Source organism: Ascaphus truei, chromosome 6 (genome assembly GCF_040206685.1).
Source record: "Ascaphus truei isolate aAscTru1 chromosome 6, aAscTru1.hap1, whole genome shotgun sequence".
Lineage (NCBI taxonomy): Eukaryota > Metazoa > Chordata > Amphibia > Anura > Ascaphidae > Ascaphus > Ascaphus truei.
The window spans coordinates 136,566,547-136,589,398 of NC_134488.1; the positions used below are offsets into that span (position 1 = coordinate 136,566,547).

General features: G+C 60.7%; 1 protein-coding gene across 1 annotated transcript in view; it reads right to left on the bottom strand.

Annotated features, from left to right (window-relative positions):
* The window catches only part of LOC142498176 (transmembrane protease serine 5-like), a 112,827-nt gene that overhangs the window by 88,798 nt on the left and 1,177 nt on the right, over positions 1–22,852 (bottom strand). Inside the window, exons 4-5 of the mRNA XM_075606687.1 lie at positions 22,690–22,827; positions 8,406–8,549 (exon numbers count right to left, since the gene is read on the bottom strand). Coding sequence (XP_075462802.1) covers positions 8,406–8,549; positions 22,690–22,827 — 282 coding nt within the window. The remainder of the gene's footprint in view (positions 1–8,405; positions 8,550–22,689; positions 22,828–22,852) is intronic.

Below are 22,852 nucleotides of genomic sequence, written 5' to 3' on the forward strand. Positions count from 1 at the left end.
AGAACCGGTTTAAAATCAACTAATTCTAACAATATATCTTCTAAAAATACAAAAACTCCATTCTTTGTAACTACTTATAGTGCTCTATCTCATCTGATTTCAAAGATAATATCTAAACATTGGCATACTCTTCTCCTTGATGAGGATATTGGCCCTCTATTATCTAGTGGCCCTAGATTTACCTTCCGTAAGGCAAAAACCCTAGCTTCCCATCTTTCTCCTAGTCTGTTTGACTCCAAATTAAAAACTGCTAATATTAGCACCATACCTAAAGGTTTCCATAAATGCGCAAATTGCTCAATGTGTCAATACGCATTACCTTCTAAATTTATAACCTATTCAAATGGGTCAAAGAAATTTTATATTAAGACTTTTTTGAATTGCAATACATCCTTCGTTGTATATGTTCTTCTATGCGCATGCGGCCACAGATATGTGGGACGCACAATTAGATCTTTGAGGTTACGCATAGCTGAACATACCCGTCTGATCAAGAGGAAAGACTTAGTCCATCCTGTCTCCAGACATTTCACCCAATGCCCTAGGGGAGGTATTGGCAATTTCTCCTTCACAGCCATTGAACATATACCCCGTCACCCCAGGGGAGGCAACAGGGAGAATAGATTAAATCAGAAAGAAATGTATTGGATTTATATTCTTAATACTCTCTATCCCTCCGGAATGAACTCCGATTGGGAATTGAAACATTTTTTATAGAGGTATGAAGAATATTATAATACATTGTATTATGTCTATATCATTTTACTACTGACATCTGTATAAAACCTTCTGCTACTTATTGCTATTCCAGGAAATAATAACAGAACAACTTGAATAAGTTATGAAATGTATTTTATTAAGAATAATACCTATTTGTATTACTGTATTATCTGTACTTACCTGTACCATTGCATTAATACTTAACGGTACCAATTATGCATAGTTGATTTTTATCTCCCATGATTATTTTCTTATTCTTCTTCTCTTTCATGATAGTCTTTTCCTTTTTTCCTTATTTAGAATTTCCATTTTTTGGGTATTTGACATTATAATATGTTCGTTGTTTTTAATCTCTATATATATCTTTTATTTTTATTTTTATTTCCTTCCCCCCTTTTTTTGGTTAGTAGATTATATAGTTCATCATGTGTTATGAAGTTTCTCGCTGTACCACAGACATGCCAGTGTTAATATGTTTTCATTCATGTGTTTATTACTATCTGCTGTGTCCAATTTGGTTTTGACCAATCAGATGTGGCTCACATGTATATAAGTTGTGTCTGTGTACTGAACCATATACTCTTTGATAAAGTCCCATGCTAGGGATGAAACGCGTTAGAGTGGTTCTACTATGATGTCCTACCTTTTTTTCTTAATAAAGTAATTTTATTTTACTAGCTTGTAGTGTTACTAGGAGTAGTGACCATCCGCCTTTCCTATCTCTTATTACCTATTTGGTATGGAGCACACAGCAGTCTTTGAGGCTACAGGTGTTTACTATCAACACTGAACGGAGGCGGTATCCAGCTGATCTGCGCTACAGCAACACCCTGCATGCAATACCCCAAGTCCCGGCACGGCCGTTTCTTTCTGGAGGCAGACCCAGTGTGATCGGAGGGTTGGAGCGCTCTACCCGGGGACCCCAGTGCAACACAGCCGGCGAGCTCTGTGACACTGCCTACACGTCATCTGCCTGAGTCACAGCGCGGCTGGTTGCCTCGAGGTATGGAGCCCCAGTGTCATCCATGGGCTTGATCGCACCACCCGTGGGACCCCAGTACAGCGCGGCCGTGGCTTTCGGAGACGCAGCCCCTACGTCATCAACATCGGTGAGCTGAGGGTTTGGCATACACGCCAGGCAGCAGATGAGTTGCGGTGTCCACCGGCAGATCAGCGGAAGGAGCACCCAGGTTCTTTGATTCCTCTGCAGCTGGGATTCCCCTGCCTTATACAGGTTGGAGGAGATTTTTTGCTTCATTGCAATACACGGCTGAAAAGGTGGCAGGATTACCGGTCGGGTCAGGTTAGCATTATTGGGACTATTATTGATCAATGGTTGATGTGGCTGCGGTCTCACTGCTTTGTATCTTTGGTTCACATTTGCAAATTAACCCCCGACTGGTGTGCCCATACCTTCATAGCCATCTTGACTTTATTCCTTAATACTTATTATCTCACACCTGCCTAAAGACATTCCTAGTTACTCCTGGACAGTGATTGCATTTTTTGCTTTTTTTATATGATTGCAGCATTGGAACATTGGAGTTCACTCTCCATTTTTTCTAGTATCTCAGAAAGAGTTTCAGACACTCCGCAGAGCACTGGATGCCTCACATCATGAGACCAACAGCTGCCGCACAGATCTGGAAGTTTCCAGAAAGGAACTACACAGTCTCACTGAGGAGCTGGACATATTTAAAGAAACTATTGTCAATCTTGATACAGATCTCAAAGTCTCTCAGAAGGAGCTTCAGACCCTCAACCTAGAGAAGAAAGTCTCACGCCAGGAGACTGTCATTCTCAAAGCCGATGTGCATAAATGGAAGGAGGACTGCAAAGAGGCCCTGAATAGTACAGAGACTGAAAAATGAGAAAATTCAAGATTAAAAAGAAAAAACTTAAAACTGAAAGAAGAAAATTTTCAGTTGACAGACGAAGTCAAGGAAAAGAATGAAAAGCTACACGAGCTTAAGGAAATAAATAGACTTTTGGAAGGTGAGAAGTTTGAAGCAGAGCACCGACTGCAGAACCAACTGCAAGGTCTGCGTACGCACCTCAAGAAGGCCGAGGAGAAGCATCGAACTCTGCAGGAAGACAATCTGCAGGCTGTTAAAGAAATTCAAGTGCTGCAGGAACGTCTGATGACCCAGTATGTTCCCGCAAAGCAGCATGAGAAACTGAAGGCTACCCTGAGCGTCACCAAAGCATCTCTAGAGGCCAAGCTTAGAACCCAGGTGACCCGACACAATAGGGAGCACAAGAAGGTCCAGAAACTAAAACAAGTAACTGTGGCCCGAGCAAAGAAATTCATAGTGCTTCACAATGCAATAAAAATGTGGAAGCAAGCTCAGAGAAAGCAAAGCGTGCAGATAAATTCCCTGAGAAGAGACTTGCAAGACGCACTCAAAAAACAGGGATCTCTCGCGGATGAGATTACAGTCCTACAAGGACAAGTATTGACCCTGACTAAGCGTCAGTATCCCACTTCTGACACCATACACTACCGACACACTTTATTAAAGTGTGGCCGGTACCGCAAGCCGGGAGATTTCCCGGCTTGCTAGTGGCCGCCCCTCGGCATGCCGCGCGTCATAGACGCGCGGTCACGCGTCTTCGGGAGCGTGCGCCCCCTGCACGCGCGTCCAGGGGCTCCCCGAGGGAGCCCTGGTGTCCCGCGATCGCGGGACAGCGGCAGGGGGTTCCGGGGGACCCGGTGGACCCGGCAGTGGTAGGGAGAGCGCCCCGATCGGAGGGCGCTCTTCCGCTGCTTCGGCGCGCGCCCGTCACTCTCGGGCGCGCGCCAGGCCACTGCTGCGGCCAAGAACGGGCAAATGCTCGAATAAACTTGGCCGCAGCAGTATGTAGGCGGACGCTCACAGAGGTATGCAAGGGAGACTGATTATAGTGAAATTAAATAAGCCTTTTATTGCGCCTTTTCCTTAACATCAGGAAACCATCCAAACAAGGGGTAAACAAAGCTTCTATTCACTAGGGAGTATTTCTAGTGAAATACTATGCAGTTCACAACTCCCTTAGATAAGCATGTCTCCCAGCCCCAAACATATAGCATGAAATGAACAGATATAAAAAGTCTTGTATATAAAAGTCTTATCTGTTCCTTGTGGTTTGGAGGGAAAATCTTCTCTGTCCCTGGTTGCTACCTTTTCTTCAGGGTTTGTCAGCATTCAGGTTTAGAAGTTTCCCCTGTGTCTTGAAAGCAGCTCTGCTGTTTCTTCTGGCAGGGCTCAAGACAAATGTCTCCAAGTTCAGCTCAGGTGTGAGCTAAGGAGTCTCTCTTCCTGTCTCAAAAGACAGGCTTTTCTAAGCCATCTAATCAGGCAGGTGGTGTTTGTTAATTGACTACCAGCAGTTAACCACCACACTGCTGGCTTAGAGGCACATTACCTGAACAGGGATAACTCCCCTGTTACACACCTACTGTCACATTCTCATCTAAATGTCACCTACTGTCACCTCATTTCACATTGTCCCCTCACTGTCACCTTTCTATCACATTTTCATCTAACTGTCAGTGTCACCTACTGTCACACAGTCACATTGTCATCTGTCACCTACTGTCACACTGTCACCTCCCTAACACATTGTCATCTTACTGTCACCCACTGTCACACTGTCACCTAATGTAACATTCTCATTTAACTGTCACATACTGCCAGACTGTCACCTCACTGTCACCTAATGTTACAGTGTCACATTCTCATCTAACTGTCATACTGTCACCTAACTGTCACATTCTCATCTGTCACCTACTGTCACACTGTCACATTCTCATCTAACTGTCACCTACTGTCATACCACTGTCACATTCTCATCTAACTGTCACCTACTGTCATATCCTCATCTAACTGTCACATTCTCATCTTACTGTCACCTACTGTCACACTGTCACCTCACTATCAGATTCTCATCTAACTGTCACCTACTGTTACATTCTCATCTAACTGTCACCTACTGTTACATTCTCATCTAACTGTCACAGTGTCACCTGTCATCTCACTGCCACATTCTCATCTGACTGTCACCTACTGTCACACTGTCACCTACTGTCACCTCCTCATCTAACTGTCACAGTGTCACCTGTCACCTCACTAAAACATTATCATCTAACTGTCACCTACTGTCACCTCAATGTCACCTAGTGTCACACTGTCACCTCACTATCACATTCTCATCTGTCACCGTGTCACCTCACTATCACATTGTCATCTAACTGTCACAGTGTCGCCTACTGTCACACTGTCACCTCCTCATCTAACTGTCACAGTGTCACCTGTAACATTCTCATCTGACTGTCACCTCAATGTCACCTAGTGTCACACTGTAACCTCACTGTCACATTCTCATCTGTCAAATTGGCACCTACTGTCACATTCTCATCTGTCACCTACTGTCACATTCTCATCTAACCGTCACTTACTGTCACATTGTCCCCTTACTGTCACCTCACTATTGTATTGTATGTCTTTATTTATATAGCGCCATTAATGTACATAGCGCTTCACAGTAGTAATACATGTAGCCAGGTCCCCCCCTGCCTGTCAAGCCCCCCCCTCACCTTGCTGGCGATCGCGGGTGCCGCCGAGCCCAATGGCGGTCCTGTCGGCCGAACGCAAGAGTGGGGGCGGTCAGGATCCTGCTCGGGGGTTGCCGGGGATGCGTGCGGCCGGTTTCCAGGGCCGCGATCGCGTTGTTGGGGCTCCAGGCGCTCCCGATGCAGGGCAGCGAGGCGCCGCCATTGTCAGTGGCATTGCGCATGCGCAGTGAGAGCCAAGCGTCGGGAGGCCCACAGACAGGTCGCGCATGCGCAGCGATTAGCGCGGCAACCCGGACCAATCACAAGAGGGCTCTTGGAGGGGACTACATGACCCATGAGCCTCCGCAGCTCCACCTGACCCCAGGGAGCCAATAGGGCTAGAGTATCTCCCTGCTCAGGGATAGATACATTTCGCAGGGTTTAGGAGCACGTCAGTCGGCGTCAGGAGCAGCTAGGGGAAGGAGGTAGGGTGCAGGAGTCAGTGACTCCCTGAACTAGGCCAGCAGCCCCCTAGGCCCCAGATAGCCCTGAGTCACCAGTAGCTGAGTGTTGTAGGGACAGGCCCCAGGTTAGGGACCCTGCCCCTTACTACCCAGAGTCAGTTAGGGACACAGCGGACGCTGCGCGTCCATCCAGAGGTTTAGGCTCAGACCTCCGCTGCCGCTGCAGCAGCCATCCGGGTGGGAGCGCCCCGGACGGTAGTTCCTCTATTCGTCAGCCTTCGGATCCTTTGTGAAGCTCCTTGGCAGGCCCGGGCACCGGAGTGCTCGGCAGGTAACCATCATCAAGTGCACCAACGATCCTACATATATATTATATTCATACGGGACCAGTGGCTGCGCAGTCACACATATCCTCGCCCTTTAAGGGTGCGGGACATATTGTGTGGGGTTACTGGACACGGGGTGGGATCACCCGGTGTAGGTGGGAGCGTCCTGCGAGACGCAGTAGTTAGTGTCTTCTCTAGAGAGGGATACCTGTTGATATATGAATAAGTATATGCTATACAGTAAAGTCATTGGTTATTTTACATGCGGTGTGTGGAGTGATATATATATATTTATCCTGCGAGGAACCACTCCCCCTCTGGCGGGAGCCATCGCAGGTGGAGGCGCTGCACCACGAGATTGTGCGATATGTATGTACCCCGGGCTCCCCAAGCGGAGGCTTAGGCTCCTGAGAGCCACACAGGTATACACAGCAGTAATAGCGTCTGTATTCACAGGGAATACCCGTTACATATATATATATATACACACACACCCAGGTATACACAGCAGTAATAGCGTCTGTATTCACAGGGAATACCCGTTACATATATATATATATACACACACACCCAGGTATACACAGCAGTAATAGCGTCTGTATTCACAGGGAATACCCGTTACATACATGTGGTAATCAAATAAATAACAGATAATACAAATAACAGATCATGGGAATAAGTGCTTCAGACATAAAAGTAACATTAAGGAAGAGGAGTCCCTGCCCCGAGGAGCTTACAGTCTAATTGGTAGGTAGAGGAACGTACAGAGACAGTAGGAGGGAATTCTAGTAAGTGCGTCTGCAGGGGGCCAAGCTTTATGTATCATGTGTTCAGAATAGCCACAGTGCTATTCATATGCTTCTTTAAGCAAGTGTGTCTTAAGGTGGGTCTTAAAGGTGGATAGAGGGTGCTAGTCGGGTACTGAGGGGAAGGGCATTCCAGAGGTGTGCGGGGCAGAAAGTGAGAAAGGTTTAAGGCGGGAGAGGGCTTTAGATAAAAAGGGGGTAGAGAGAAGATCCTTCAGCAGAACGCAAGAGTCGGGATCACATTCTCATCTAACTGTCACCTATTGTCACACCCTGTCACATTCTCATCTAACTGTCACACTGTCATCTCACTGTCACAATCTCATCTAACTGTCACAGTAGCACCTACTGTCACACTGTCACCTACTCAAACTGTCACCTCACTGCCACATTTTCATCTGACTGTCACCTACTGTCACATTCTCATCTGTCACCTACTGTCAAACTGTCACCTCACTGCCACATTCTCATCTGACTGTCACCTACTGTCACAGTGTCACCTACTGTCACACTGTCCCCACACTGTCACATTCTCATTTTACTGTCACAATGTCACCTCACTGTCACATTCTCATCTAACTTCACAGTGTCAACTACTGTCACAGTGTCACCTCACTGTCACATTCTCATCTAACTGTCACAGTGTCACCAACTGTCACAGTGTCACCTCACTGTCACATTCTCATCTAACTGTCACAGTGTCACCTACTGTCACAGTGTCACCTCACTGTCACATTCTCATCTGACTGTCACACTGTCACCTCACTGTCACTCTGTCATTTTAGTGTCACTCTGTCACTCCATCCCTTTAATGCCTCAGAGTTGGCAAAACTGGCAAAATAACAGGACCGGTTTATCAAATAATAAATCCCATAAAAAGTATTTTAATTATTTTTCTTTCATAAACCTGGTTCTGAGATTTTACGGCGATTGCAGCCGGGAGACTTTGCTAAACTGACCCCGCCGTAACATTCGTGGCGCGGTAACATTCGTGGCGCGGTAACATTCGTGGCGCCGCAACATTCGTGGCGTCGTAACTTTCGCCCTGTCTCACCCCCCCGTGTCCCCGTGTCACCTTGTCCCTGTGTCACCGCGTCCCTGTATCACCGTGTCTCTGTGTCACCGTGTCCCTGTGTCCCTGTGTCACCATGTCCCCGTGTCCCCGTGTCACCGTGTCACCGTGTCCCAGTGTCACCGCGTCCCCGTGTCACCGCGTCCCCGTGTCACCGTGTCCCCGTGTCACCATGTCCCCGTGTCCCCGTGTCACCGTGTCACCGTGTCCCAGTGTCACCGCGTCCCCGTGTCACCGTGTCCCCGTGTCACCGTGTGCCAGTGTCACCGTGTCCCCGTGTCACCGTGTCACCGTGTCACCGTGTCAACGCGTCCTCGTGTCACCGTGTCCCCGTGTCACTGTGTCCCCGTGTCACCGCGTCCCCGTGTCCCCGTGTCACCGTGTCCCTGTGTCACCGTGTCCCCGTGTCACCGCGTCCTCGTGTCACCGTGTCCCCGTGTCACTGTGTCCCCGTGTCACCGCTTCCCCGTGTCCCCGTGTCACCGTGGCCTGGGGTCCCGTTGCTTGGTGGCCTGATGGCAGGGCATGGATTGGCACCTTCTGCGAGGGGGCAGCTTAAGGAAGGAGCACACGTCTCCAAATAATCAGGACAGGCTCGCTGGACCGGAGGCCGATAGAAATACTGCACTGAGAAACAGAACAGCACCCGTATTAGGGAGAACCCAGTGAGAGACAGGACGGGGGTGGGGGGGTGTGAGACAGGGCGGGGGGCAGGGGGTGTGAGGCAGGGTTGGGAGCAGGGGGTGTGAGACAGGGTGGGGGGCAGGGGGTGTGAGACAGGGTGGGGGGCAGGGGGTGTGAGACAGGGTGGGGGGCAGGGGGTGTGAGACAGGGCGGGGGGCAGGGGGTGTGAGACAGGGTGGGGACAGGACGGGGACAGGGGGTGTGAGATAGGGCGGGGGCAGGGGGTGTGAGACAGGGTGGGGGGCAGGGGGTGTGAGACAGGGTGGGGACAGGACGGGGACAGGGGGTGTGAGACAGGGTGGGGACAGGACGGGGACAGGGGGTGTGAGATAGGGCGGGGGCAGGGGGTGTGAGACAGGGTGGGGGGCAGGGGGTGTGAGACAGGGTGGGGACAGGACGGGGGCAGGGGGTGTGAGACAGGGTGGGGGCAGGGGGTGTGAGACAGGGCGGGGGGCAGGGGGTGTGAGACAGGGTGGGGACAGGACGGGGACAGGGGGTGTGAGATAGGGCGGGGGCAGGGGGTGTGAGACAGGGTGGGGGGCAGGGGGTGTGAGACAGGGCAGGGGCAGGGGGTGTGAGACAGGGCGGGGGCAGGGTGTGTGAGACAGGGCGGAGGCAGGGGGTGTGAGACAGGGTGGGGGAGGGGGGTGTGAGACAGGGCGGGGAGCAGGGGGCGTGAGACAGGGTGGGGAGCAGGGGGTGTGAGACAGGGTGGGGGGCAGGGGGTTTGAGACAGGGTGGAGGGCAGGGGGTGTGAGACAGGGTGGGGGGCAGGGGGTGTGAGACAGGGCAGGGGGCAGGGGGTGTGAGACAGGGCAGGGGCAGGGGGTGTGAGACAGGGCGGGGGGCAGGGGGTGTGAGATAGGGTGGGGGGCATGAGACAGGGCAAGGTGCAGGGGGTGTGAGACAGGGCGGGGGCAGGGGGTGTGAGACAGGGCGGGGGGCAGGGGGTGTGAGACAGGGCGGGGGGCAGGGGGTGTGAGACAGGGCGGGGGGCAGGGGGTGTGAGACAGGGTGGAGGGCAGGGGGTTTGAGACAGGGTGGAGGGCAGGGGGTGTGAGACAGGGTGGGGGGCAGGGGGTGTGAGACGGGGCGGGGGGTGTGAGACAGGGCGGGGGCAGGGGGTGTGAGACAGGGTGGGGGGCATGGGGTGTGAGACAGGGCGGGGTGCAGGGGGTGTGAGACAGGGCGGGGGGCAGGGGGTGTGAGACAGGGCGGGGGCGGGAGGTGTGAGACAGGGCGGGGGTGGGGGGGTGTGAGACAGGGCGGGGGGCAGGGGGTGTGAGACAGGGTGGGGAGCAGGGGGTGTGAGACAGGGTGGGGGGCAGGGGGTGTGAGACAGGGTGGGGACAGGACGGGGACAGGGGGTGTGAGATAGGGCGGGGGCAGGGGGTGTGAGACAGGGTGGGGGGCAGGGGGTGTGAGACAGGGTGGGGACAGGACGGGGACAGGGGGTGTGAGACAGGGTGGGGACAGGACGGGGACAGGGGGTGTGAGATAGGGCGGGGGCAGGGGGTGTGAGACAGGGTGGGGGGCAGGGGGTGTGAGACAGGGTGGGGACAGGACGGGGACAGGGGGTGTGAGATAGGGCGGGGGCAGGGGGTGTGAGACAGGGTGGGGGCAGGGGGTGTGAGACAGGGTGGGGGGCAGGGGGTGTGAGACAGGGTGGGGACAGGACGGGGACAGAGGGTGTGAGATAGGGCGGGGGCAGGGGGTGTGAGACAGGGTGGGGGGCAGGGGGTGTGAGACAGGGCAGGGGCAGGGGGTGTGAGACAGGGCGGGGGCAGGGTGTGTGAGACAGGGCGGAGGCAGGGGGTGTGAGACAGGGTGGGGGAGGGGGGTGTGAGACAGGGCGGGGAGCAGGGGGCGTGAGACAGGGTGGGGAGCAGGGGGTGTGAGACAGGGTGGGGGGCAGGGGGTTTGAGACAGGGTGGAGGGCAGGGGGTGTGAGACAGGGTGGGGGGCAGGGGGTGTGAGACAGGGCAGGGGGCAGGGGGTGTGAGACAGGGCAGGGGCAGGGGGTGTGAGACAGGGCGGGGGGCAGGGGGTGTGAGATAGGGTGGGGGGCATGGGGTGTGAGACAGGGCAAGGTGCAGGGGGTGTGAGACAGGGCGGGGGCAGGGGGTGTGAGACAGGGCGGGGGCAGGGGGTGTGAGACAGGGCGGGGGGCAGGGGGTGTGAGACAGGGCGGGGGCAGGGGGTGTGAGACAGGGTGGAGGGCAGGGGGTTTGAGACAGGGTGGAGGGCAGGGGGTGTGAGACAGGGTGGGGGGCAGGGGGTGTGAGACGGGGCGGGGGGTGTGAGACAGGGCGGGGGCAGGGGGTGTGAGACAGGGCAGGGGGTGTGAGACAGGGTGGGGGGCATGGGGTGTGAGACAGGGCGGGGTGCAGGGGGTGTGAGACAGGGCGGGGGCAGGGGGTGTGAGACAGGGTGGGGGGCAGGGGGTGTGAGACAGGGCGGGGGGCAGGGGGTGTGAGACAGGGCGGGGGGCAGGGGGTGTGAGACAGGGCGGGGGGCAGGGGGTGTGAGACAGAGTGGGGGGTGTGAGACAGGGCGGGGGGCAGGGGGTGTGAGACAGGGCGGGGGGTGTGAGACAGGGCAGGGGGTGTGAGACAGGGCGGGGGCAGGGTGTGTGAGACAGGGCGGGGGCAGGGGGTGTGAGACAGGGCAGGGGCAGGGGGTGTGAGACAGGGCGGGGGGCAGGGGGTGTGAGACAGGGTGGGGGCAGGGGGTGTGAGACAGGGTGGGAGGCAAGGGGTGTGAGAGGGCGGGGTGCAGGGGGTGTGAGACAGGACGGGGACAGGGGGTGTGAGACAGGACGGGGACAGGGGGTGTGAGACAGGACGGGGGCAGGGGCTGTGAAACAGGACGGGGGGCAGGGGGCAGGGGGCGTGAGACAGGGCGGGGTGCAGGGGGTGTGAGACAGGGTGGGGTGCAGGGGGTGTGAGACAGGGCGGGGTGCAGGGGGTGTGAGACAGGGCGGGGGGCAGGGGGTGTGAGACAGGACGGGGGGCAGGGGGTGTGAGACAGGGCGGGGGGCAGGGGGTGTGAGACAGGGCAGGGGCAGGGGGCGTGAGACAGGGCGGGGGCAGGGGGCATGAGACAGGACGGGGTACAGGGGGTGTGAGACAGGGCGGGGGCAGGGTGTGTGAGACAGGGCGGGGGGCAGGGGGTGTGAGACAGGACGGGGGCAGGGTGTGTGAGACAGGGTGGGGAGCAGGGGGTGTGAGACAGGGTGGGGGGCAGGGGGTGTGAGACAGGGCGGGGGGCAGGGGGTGTGAGACAGAACGGGGGCAGGGTGTGTGAGACAGGGTGGGGGCAGGACAGGGACAGGGGGTGTGAGACAGGGCGAGGGCAGGGTGTGTGAGACAGGGCGGGGGCAGGGGGTGTGAGACAGGACGGGGGCAGGGGGTGTGAGACAGGGCGGGGGACAGGGGGTGTGAGACAGGGCGAGGGCAGGGGGTGTGAGACAGGGCGAGGGCAGGGGGTGTGAGACAGGGCGAGGGCAGGGGGTGTGAGACAGGGCAGGGGCAGGGGGCGTGAGACAGGGCGGGGGCAGGGGGCATGAGACAGGACGGGGTACAGGGGGTGTGAGACAGGGCGAGGGCAGGGTGTGTGAGACAGGGTGGGGGGCAGGGGGTGTGAGACAGGGTGGGGGGCAGGGGGTATGAGACAGGGCGGGGTGCAGGGGGTGTGAGACAGGGCGGGGGCATGGGATGTGAGACAGGGCGGGGGCATGGGGTGTGAGACAGGGCGGGGGCAGGGTGTGTGAGAAAGGGCGGGGGCAGGGGGTGTGAGACAGGGCGGGGGGTAGGGGGTGTGAGACAGGGTGGGGGCAGGGGGTGTGAGACAGGGTGGGGGGCAAGGGGTGTGAGAGGGCGGGGTGCAGGGGGTGTGAGACAGGGTAAGGGGCAGGGGGTGTGAGACAGGGCGAGGGGCAGGGGGTGTGAGACAGGGCAGGGTGCAGGGGGTGTGAGACAGGGTAGGGGGCAGGGGGTGTGAGACAGGGCGAGGGGCAGGGGGGGGGAGACAGGGCGGGGGGCAGGGGGCGTGAGACAGGGCGGGGTGCAGAGGGTGTGAGACAGAGTGGGGGGCAGGGGGCGAGACAGGGCGGGGGGCAGGGTGTGTGAGACAGGACGGGGTGCAGGGGGTGTGAGACAGGGCGGGGTGTAAGGGGTGTGAGACAGGGCGGGGGCAGGGGGTGTGAGACAGGATGGGGGGCAGGGGGTGTGAAACAGGGCGGGGGCATGGGGTGTGAGACAGGGTGGGGGGCAGGGTGTGTGACAGGGCGGGGGGCAGGGGGTGTGAGACAGGGCGGGGGCAGGGGGCGTGAGACAGGGCGGGGTACAGGGGGTGTGAGACAGGGCGGGGGGCAGGGGGTGTGAGACAGGGCGGGGGGCAGGGTGTGTGAGACAGGACGGGGGCAGGGTGTGTGAGAAAGGGTGGGGGACAGGGGGTGTGAGACAGGACGGGGACAGGGGGTGTGAGACAGGGCAGGGGGCAGGGGGTGTGAGACAGGGTGGGGAGCAGGGGGTGTGAGACAGGGCGGGGGGTGTGAGACAGGGCGGGGTGCAGGGGGTGTGAGACAGGGTGGGGGGCAGGGGGTGTGAGACAGGGCGGAGGCAGGGGGTGTAAGACAGGGCGGGGGCAGGGGGTGTGAGACAGGGCAGCGGGCAGGGGGAGTGAGACAGGGTGGGCAGGGGGTGTGAGACAGGGCGGGGGGCAGGGGGTGTGAGACAGGGTGGGGGCAGGGGGCGTGAGACAGGGCGGGGTGCAGGGGGTGTGAAACAGGGCGGGGGGCAGGGGGTGTGAGACAGGACGGGGGGCAGGGGGTGTGAGACAGGGCGGGGAGCAGGGGGCGTAAGATAGGGCGGGGGCAGGGGGCGTGAGACAGGGCGGGGTACAGGGGGTGTGAGACAGGGCGAGGGGCAGGGGGTATGAGACAGGGCGGGGGGCAGGGGGTGTGAGACAGGACGGGGGCAGGGTGTGTGAGACAGGGTGGGGAGCAGGGGGTGTGAGACAGGGTGGGGGGCAGGGTGTGTGAGACAGGGTGGGGAGCAGGGGGTGTGAGACAGGACGGGGTGCAGGGGGTGTGAGACAGGATGGGGGCAGGACGGGGACAGGGGGTGTGAGACAGGGCGGGGGGCAGGAGACAGGGTGGGGGGCATGGGGTGTGAGACAGGGTGGGGGGCAGGGGGTGTGAGACAGGGTGGGGGGCAGGGGGTGTGAGACAGGGCAGGGGGCAGGGGGTATGAGACAGGGCGGGGTGCAGGGGGTGTGAGACAGGGCGGGGGCATGGGGTGTGAGACAGGGCGGGGGCATGGGGTGTGAGACAGGGCGGGGCAGGGGGTGTGAGAAAGGGCGGGGGCAGGGGGTGTGAGACAGGGCGGGAGGCAGGGGGGGGTGAGACAGGGTGGGGGGCAAGGGGTGTGAGAGGGCGGGGTGCAGGGGGTGTGAGACAGGACGGGGACAGGGGCTGTGAGACAGGGCGGAGGGCAGGGGGGGAGACAGGGCGGGGGGCAGGGGGCGTGAGACAGGGCGGGGTGCAGGGGGTGTTAGACAGGGTGGGGGGCAGGGGGCGTGAGACAGGGCGGGGTGCAGGGGGTGCGAGACATGGCGGGGGGCAGGGGGTGTGAGACAGGATGGGGGCAGGGGGTGTGAGACAGGGCGGGGGCAGGGAGTGTGAGACTGGGCGGGGGCAGGGGGTGTGAGACAGGGTGGGGGGCATGGGGTGTGAGACAGGGCGGGGGCAGGGGGTGTGAGACAGGGTGGGGGGCATGGGGTGTGAGACAGGGTGGGGGGCAGGGGGTGTGAGACAGGGTAGGGGTCAGGGGTGTGAGACAGGATGGGGGGCAGGGGATGTGAGACAGGATGGGGGCGGGGGGTGTGAGACAGGATGGGGAGCAGGGTGTGTGAGACAGGGTGGGGGCAGGGGGTGTGAGACAGGATGGGGGGCAGGGTGTGTGAGACAGGGTGGGGGGCAGGGGGTGTGAGACAGGATGGGGAGCAGGGGGTGTGAGACAGGATGGGGAGCAGGGGGTGTGAGACAGGATGGGGAGCAGGGGGTGTGAGACAGGATGGGGGGCAGGGGGTGTGAGACAGGGCGGGGGGCAGGGTGTGTGAGACAGGATGGGGAGCAGGGGGTGTGAGACAGGATGGGGAGCAGGGGGTGTGAGACAGGATGGGGAGCAGGGTGTGTGAGACAGGGCGGGGGCAGGGTGTGTGAGACAGGATGGGGGGCAGGGGGTGTGAGACAGGATGGGGGGCAGGGGGTGTGAGACAGGATGGGGGGCAGGGGATGTGAGACAGGATGGGGGGCACGGGATGTGAGACAGGATGGGGGCAGGGGGTGTGAGACAGGATGGGGCAGGGGGTGTGAGACAGGATGGGGGGCAGGGTGTGAGACAGGATGGGGAGCAGGGTGTGTGAGACAGGATGGGGAGCAGGGGGTGTGAGACAGGATGGGGGTCAGGGGGTGTGAGACAGGATGGGGGGCAGGGGGTGTGAGACAGGATGGGGGGCAGGGGGTGTGAGACAGGATGGGGGGCAGGGTGTTCGAGACAGGATGGGGAGCAGGGGGTGTGAGACAGAATGGGGGCAGGGGATGTGAGACAGGATAGGGAGCAGGGTGTGTGAGACAGGATGGGGAGCAGGGGGTGTGAGACAGGATGGGGAGCAGGGGGTGTGAGACAGGATGGGGGGCATGGGGTGTGAGACAGGATGGGGAGCAGGGGGTGTGAGACAGGATGGGGAGCAGGGGGTGTGAGACAGGATGGGGAGCAGGGGGTGTGAGACAGGATGGGGGGCAGGGGGTGTGAGACAGGATGGGGAGCAGGGGGTGTGAGACAGGATGGGGAGCAGGGGTTGTGAGACAGGATGGGGGGCAGGGTGTGTGAGACAGGATGGGGAGCAGGGGGTGTGAGACAGGATGGGGAGCAGGGGGTGTGAGACAGGGTGGGGGCAGGGGGTGTAAGACAGGGCGGGGCAGGGGGTGTGAGACAGGATGGGGCAGGGGTTGTGAGACAGGATGGGGGCAGGGTGTGTGAGACAGGATGGGGAGCAGTGTGTGTGAGACAGGACGGGGAGCAGAGGGTGTGAGACAGGATGGGGGTCAGGGTGTGTGAGACAGGATGGGGAGCAGGGGGTGTGAGACAGGATGGGGAGCAGGGGGTGTGAGACAGGATGGGGAGCAGGGTGTGTGAGACAGGGCGGGGGCAGGGTGTGTGAGACAGGACGGGGGCAGGGTGTGTGAGACAGGACGGGGGCAGGGTGTGTGAGACAGGGTGGGGGCAGGGGGTGTGAGACAGGATGGGGGACAGGGGGTGTGAGACAGGATGGGGGACAGGGGGTGTGAGACAGGATGGGGGACAGGGGGTGTGAGACAGGGTGGGGGCAGGGGGTGTGAGACAGGATGGGGGGCAGGGGGTGTGAGACAGGATGGGGAGCAGGGGATGTGAGACAGGATGGGGAGCAGGGTGTGTGAGACAGGATGGGGAGCAGGGGGTGTGAGACAGGGCGGGGCAGGGGGTGTGAGACATGATGGGGAGCAGGGTGTGTGAGACAGGGTGGGGGCAGGGGGTGTGAGACAGGATGGGGGCGGGGGGTGTGAGACAGGATGGGGGGCAGGGGGTATGAGACAGGGCGGGGCAGGGGGTGTGAGACAGGATGGGGAGCAGGGTGTGTGAGACAGGATGGGGAGCAGGGGGTGTGAGACATGATGGGGAGCAGGGGGTGTGAGATAGGGTGGGGGCAGGGGGTGTGAGACAGGATGGGGGGCAGGGTGTGTGAGACAGGGTGGGGGCAGGGGGTGTGAGACAGGATGGGGGGAGGGTGTGTGAAACAGGGTGGGGGGCAGGGGGTGTGAGACAGGATGGGGAGCAGGGGGTGTGAGACAGGATGGGGAGCAGGGGATGTGAGACAGGATGGGGAGCAGGGGGTGTGAGACAGGGCGGGGGGCAGGGTGTGTGAGACAGGATGGGTAGCAGGGGGTGTGAGACAGGATGGGGAGCAGGGGGTGTGAGACAGGATGGGGAGCAGGGGGTGTGAGACAGGATGGGGAGCAGGGTGTGTGAGACAGGGCGGGGGCAGGGTGTGTGAGAAAGGATGGGGGGCAGGGGGTGTGAGACAGGATGGGGGGCAGGGGGTGTGAGACAGGATGGGGGGCAGGGGATGTGAGACAGGATGGGGGGCAGGGGATGTGAGACAGGATGGGGGCAGGGGGTGTGAGACAGGATGGGGCAGGGGGTGTGAGACAGGATGGGGGGCAGGGTGTGTGAGACAGGATGGGGAGCAGGGTGTGTGAGACAGGACGGGGAGCAGGGGGTGTGAGACAGGATGGGGGTCAGGGTGTGTGAGAGGATGGGGGGCAGGGGGTGTGAGACAGGATGGGGGGCAGGGGGTGTGAGACAGGATGGGGAGCAGGGGGTGTGAGACAGAATGGGGGGCACGGGGTGTGAGACAGGATGGGGAGCAGGGTGTGTGAGACAGGATGGGGAGCAGGGGGTGTGAGACAGGATGGGGGGCAGGGTGTGTGAGACAGGATGGGGAGCAGGGTGTGTGAGACAGGATGGGGAGCAGGGGGTGTGAGACAGGACGGGGGCAGGGGGTGTGAGACAGGGTGGGGGCAGGGGGTGTGAGACAGGATGGGGAGCAGGGGGTGTGAGACAGGATGGGGGGCAGGGTGTGTGAGACAGGATGGGGAGCAGGGTGTGTGAGACAGGACGGGGGCAGGGTCTGTGAGACAGCGTGGGGGCAGGGGGTGTGAGACAGGACGGGGGACAGGGGGTGTGAGACAGGGCGGGGGCAGGGGGTGTGAGACAGGGCAGGGGGCAGGGTGTGTGAGACAGGATTGGGAGCAGGGGGTGTGAGACAGGATGGGGGGCAGGGTGTGTGAGACAGGATGGGGGGCAGGGGGTGTGAGACAGGATGGGGAGCAGGGTGTGTGAGACAGGATGGGAGCAGGGGGTGTGAGACAGGGTGGGGAGCAGGGGGTGTGAGACAGAGCGGGGGCAGGGGGTGTGAGACAGGATGGGGAGCAGGGTGTGTGAGACAGGGCGGGGGCAGAGGGTGTGAGACAGGATGGGGGGCAGAGTGTGTGAGACAGGACGGGGGGAGAGGGTGTGAGACAGGATGGGGGCAGAGGGTGTGAGACAGGATGGGGGCAGAGGGTGTGAGACAGGATGGGGGCAGAGGGTGTGAGACAGGATGGAGGGCAGGGGGTGTGAGACAGGATGGGGGCAGAGGGTGTGAGACAGGATGGGGGCAGGGGGTGTGAGACAGGATGGGGGCAGAGGGTGTGAGACAGGACGGGGGCAGGGGGTGTGAGACAGGATGGGGGCAGAGGGTGTGAGACAGGACGGGGGGAGAGGGTGTGAGACAGGATGGGGGCAGAGGGTGTGAGACAGGACGGGGGGCAGGGTGTGTGAGACAGGATGGGGGGCAGAGGGTGTGAGACAGGATGGGGGCAGGGTGTGTGAGACAGGATGGGGAGCAGGGTGTGTGAGACAGGGCGGGGGCAGAGGGTGTGAGACAGGATGGGGGCAGAGTGTGTGAGACAGGACGGGGGCAGGGGGTGTGAGACAGGGCGGGGGCAGGGGGTGTGAGACAGGATGGGGGCAGAGGGTGTGAGACAGGATGGAGGGCAGGGGGTGTGAGACAGGATGGGGAGCAGGGTGTGTGAGACAGGATGGGGGCAGGGGGTGTGAGACAGGATGGGGAGCAGGGTGTGTGAGACAGGACGGGGGGAGAGGGTGTGAGACAGGATGGGGAGCAGGGTGTGTGAGACAGGGTGGGGGGCAGAGGGTGTGAGACAGGATGGGGGCAGAGAGTGTGAGACAGGATGGAGGGCAGGGGGTGTGAGACAGGATGGGGAGCAGGGTGTGTGAGACAGGGCGGGGGCAGAGGGTGTGAGACAGGATGGGGGCAGAGTGTGTGAGACAGGATGGGGAGCAGGGGGTGTGAGACAGGATGGGGAGCAGGGGGTGTGAGACAGGATGGGGAGCAGGGTGTGTGAGACAGCGTGGGGGCAGGGGGTGTGAGAAAGGACGGGGGACAGGGGGTGTGAGACAGGGCGGGGCAGGGGGTGTGAGACAGGACAGGGGGCAGGGTGTGTGAGACAGGATTGGGAGCAGGGGGTGTGAGACAGGATGGGGGGCAGGGTGTGTGAGACAGGATGGGGAGCAGGGTGTGTGAGACAGGATGGGGAGCAGGGGGTGTGAGACAGGACGGGGGCAGGGGGTGTGAGACAGGACGGGGGCAGGGGGTGTGAGACAGGGTGGGGGCAGGGGGTGTGAGACAGGATGGGGAGCAGGGGGTGTGAGACAGGATGGGGGGCAGGGTGTGTGAGACAGGATGGGGAGCAGGGTGTGTGAGACAGGACGGGGGCAGGGTGTGTGAGACAGCGTGGGGGCAGGGGGTGTGAGACAGGACGGGGGACAGGGGGTGTGAGACAGGGCGGGGGCAGGGGGTGTGAGACAGGGCAGGGGGCAGGGTGTGTGAGACAGGATTGGAAGCAGGGGGTGTGAGACAGGATGGGGGGCAGGGAGTGTGAGACAGGATGGGGGGCAGGGGGTGTGAGACAGGATGGGGAGCAGGGTGTGTGAGACAGGATGGGAGCAGGGGGTGTGAGACAGGATGGGGAGCAGGGTGTGTGAGACAGGGCGGGGGCAGAGTGTGTGAGACAGGACGGGGGGAGAGGGTGTGAGACAGGATGGGGAGCAGGGTGTGTGAGACAGGGTGGGGGGCAGAGGGTGTGAGACAGGATGGGGGCAGAGGGTGTGAGACAGGATGGAGGGCAGGGGGTGTGAGACAGGATGGGGAGCAGGGTGTGTGAGACAGGGCGGGGGCAGGGGGTGTGAGACAGGATAGGGAGCAGGGTGTGTGAGACAGGGCGGGGGCAGAGGGTGTGAGACAGGATGGGGGCAGAGTGTGTGAGACAGGACGGGGGGAGAGGGTGTGAGACAGGATGGGGAGCAGGGTGTGTGAGACAGGGTGGGGGGCAGAGGGTGTGAGACAGGATGGGGGCACGGGGTGTGAGACAGGATGGGGGCAGAGGGTGTGAGACAGGATGGAGGGCAGGGGGTGTGAGACAGGATGGGGAGCAGGGTGTGTGAGACAGGATGGGGAGCAGAGGGTGTGAGACAGGATGGGGGCGGGGGGTGTGAGACAGGATGGGGAGCAGGGGGTGTGAGACAGGATGGGGAGCAGGGTGTGTGAGACAGGGCGGGGGCAGAGGGTGTGAGACAGGATGGGGGCAGGGGGTGTGAGACAGGATGGGGAGCAGGGTGTGTGAGACAGGATGGGGGCGGGGTGTGTGAGACAGGATGGGGGGCAGAGGGTGTGAGACAGGATGGGGGCAGGGGGTGTGAGACAGGATGGGGAGCAGGGGGTGTGAGACAGGATGGGGAGCAGGGTGTGTGAGACAGGGCGGGGGCAGAGGGTGTGAGACAGGATGGGGGCAGGGGGTGTGAGACAGGATGGGGAGCAGGGGGTGTGAGACAGGATGGGGAGCAGGGTGTGTGAGACAGGGCGGGGGCAGAGGGTGTGAGACAGGATGGGGGCAGGGGGTGTGAGACAGGATGGGGAGCAGGGTGTGTGAGACAGGGCGGGGGCAGAGGGTGTGAGACAGGATGGGGGCAGAGTGTGTGAGACAGGACGGGGGCAGGGGGTGTGAGACAGGGCGGGGGCAGGGGGTGTGAGACAGGATGGGGGGCAGGGGGTGTGAGACAGGATGGGGGCAGGGTGTGTGAGACAGGATGGGGGGCAGAGGGTGTGAGACAGGATGGGGGCAGAGGGTGTGTGAGACAGGATGGGGGGCAGAGGGTGTGAGACAGGATGGGGGCAGGGTGTGTGAGACAGGACGGGGGGAGAGGGTGTGAGACAGGATGGGGCAGAGTGTGTGAGACAGGACGGGGGGAGAGGGTGTGAGACAGGATGGGGGCAGGGTGTGTGAGACAGGATGGGAGCAGGGTGTGTGAGACAGGACGGGGGGAGAGGGTGTGAGACAGGATGGGGAGCAGGGTGTGTGAGACAGGGTGGGGGGCAGAGGGTGTGAGACAGGATGGGGGCAGAGGGTGTGAGACAGGATGGAGGGCAGGGGGTGTGAGACAGGATGGGGAGCAGGGTGTGTGAGACAGGGCGGGGGCGGGGGGTGTGAGACAGGATGGGGGGGCGGGGGGTGTGAGACAGGATGGGGGCAGGGGATGTGAGACAGGATGGGGGTGGGGGGTGTGAGACAGGATAGGGAGCAGGGTGTGTGAGACAGGGCGGGGGCAGAGGGTGTGAGACAGGATGGGGGCAGAGTGTGTGAGACAGGACGGAGTGCAGGGGGTGTGAGACAGGATGGGGAGCAGGGGGTGTGAGACAGGATGGGGAGCAGGGTGTGTGAGACAGGATGGGGAGCAGGGGGTGTGAGACAGGATGGGGGGCAGGGTGTGTGAGACAGGATGGGGAGCAGGGTGTGTGAGACAGGATGGGGAGCAGGGGGTGTGAGACAGGATGGGGGGCAGGGGGTGTGTGAGACAGGATGGGGAGCAGGGTGTGTGAGACAGGATGGGGAGCAGGGGGTGTGAGACAGGACGGGGGCAGGGGGTGTGAGACAGGGTGGGGGCAGGGGGTGTGAGACAGGATGGGGAGCAGGGGGTGTGAGACAGCGTGGGGAGCAGGGGGTGTGAGACAGGATGGGGAGCAGGGTGTGTGAGACAGGATGGGGAGCAGGGGGTGTGAGACAGGATGGGGGGCAGGGTGTGTGAGACAGGATGGGGAGCAGGGTGTGTGAGACAGGATGGGGAGCAGGGGGTGTGAGACAGGACGGGGGCAGGGGGTGTGAGACAGGGTGGGGGCAGGGAGTGTGAGACAGGATGGGGAGCAGGGGGTGTGAGACAGCGTGGGGGCAGGGGGTGTGAGAAAGGACGGGGGCAGAGTGTGTGAGACAGGACGGGGGGAGAGGGTGTGAGACAGGATGGGGAGCAGGGTGTGTGAGACAGGGTGGGGGGCAGAGGGTGTGAGACAGGATGGGGGCAGAGGGTGTGAGACAGGATGGAGGGCAGGGGGTGTGAGACAGGATGGAGGGCAGGGTGTGTGAGACAGGATGGGGAGCAGGGTGTGTGAGACAGGATGGGGAGCAGGGGGTGTGAGACAGGATGGGGGGCAGGGTGTGTGAGACAGGATGGGGAGCAGGGTGTGTGAGACAGGATGGGGAGCAGGGGGTGTGAGACAGGACGGGGGCAGGGGGTGTGAGACAGGGTGGGGGCAGGGGGTGTGAGACAGGATGGGGAGCAGGGGGTGTGAGACAGGATGGGGGGCAGGGTGTGTGAGACAGGATGGGGAACAGGGTGTGTGAGACAGGACGGGGGCAGGGTGTGTGAGACAGCGTGGGGGCAGGGGGTGTGAGACAGGACGGGGGACAGGGTGTGTGAGACAGGGCGGGGGCAGGGGGTGTGAGACAGGACAGGGGGCAGGGTGTGTGAGACAGGATTGGGAGCAGGGGGTGTGAGACAGGATGGGGGGCAGGGTGTGTGAGACAGGGTGGGGAGCAGGGTGTGTGAGACAGGATGGGGAGCAGGGGGTGTGAGACAGGATGGGGGGCAGGGTGTGTGAGACAGGATGGGGAGCAGGGTGTGTGAGACAGGATGGGGAGCAGGGGGTGTGAGACAGGACGGGGGCAGGGGGTGTGAGACAGGGTGGGGGCAGGGGGTGTGAGACAGGATGGGGAGCAGGGGGTGTGAGACAGGATGGGGGACAGGGGGTGTGAGACACGGCGGGGGCAGGGGGTGTGAGGCAGGATGGGGACAGGGGGTGTGAGACAGGATGGGGAGCAGGGTGTGTGAGACAGGGTGGGGGACAGGGGTGTGAGACAGGGTGGGGGACAGGGGGTGTGAGACAGGATGGGGAGCAGGGGGTGTGAGACAGGATGGGGAGCAGTGTGTGTGAGACAGGATGGGGGGCAGGGGGTGTGAGACAGGATGGGGAGCAGGGGATGTGAGACAGGGCGGGGGCAGGGGGTGTGAGACAGGACGCAGGCAGGGTGTATGACACAGGGTGGGGCGGGGGAAGGTGTATCAGGATGGGGGTTCCTGTTACTCACAGATCAGACAGACAGATAGAGAAGCTGTTGCTACAGACAGGATGACGGTTGTGTGGACGAGCAGATGGGAGAGACGCTGTAGGGAACACACGGCAGGTCTCTCTCCTGATCCGCAGAGCATCTCAGAGCCGGGAACATCTGTATAATAGCACATCCGTTACCC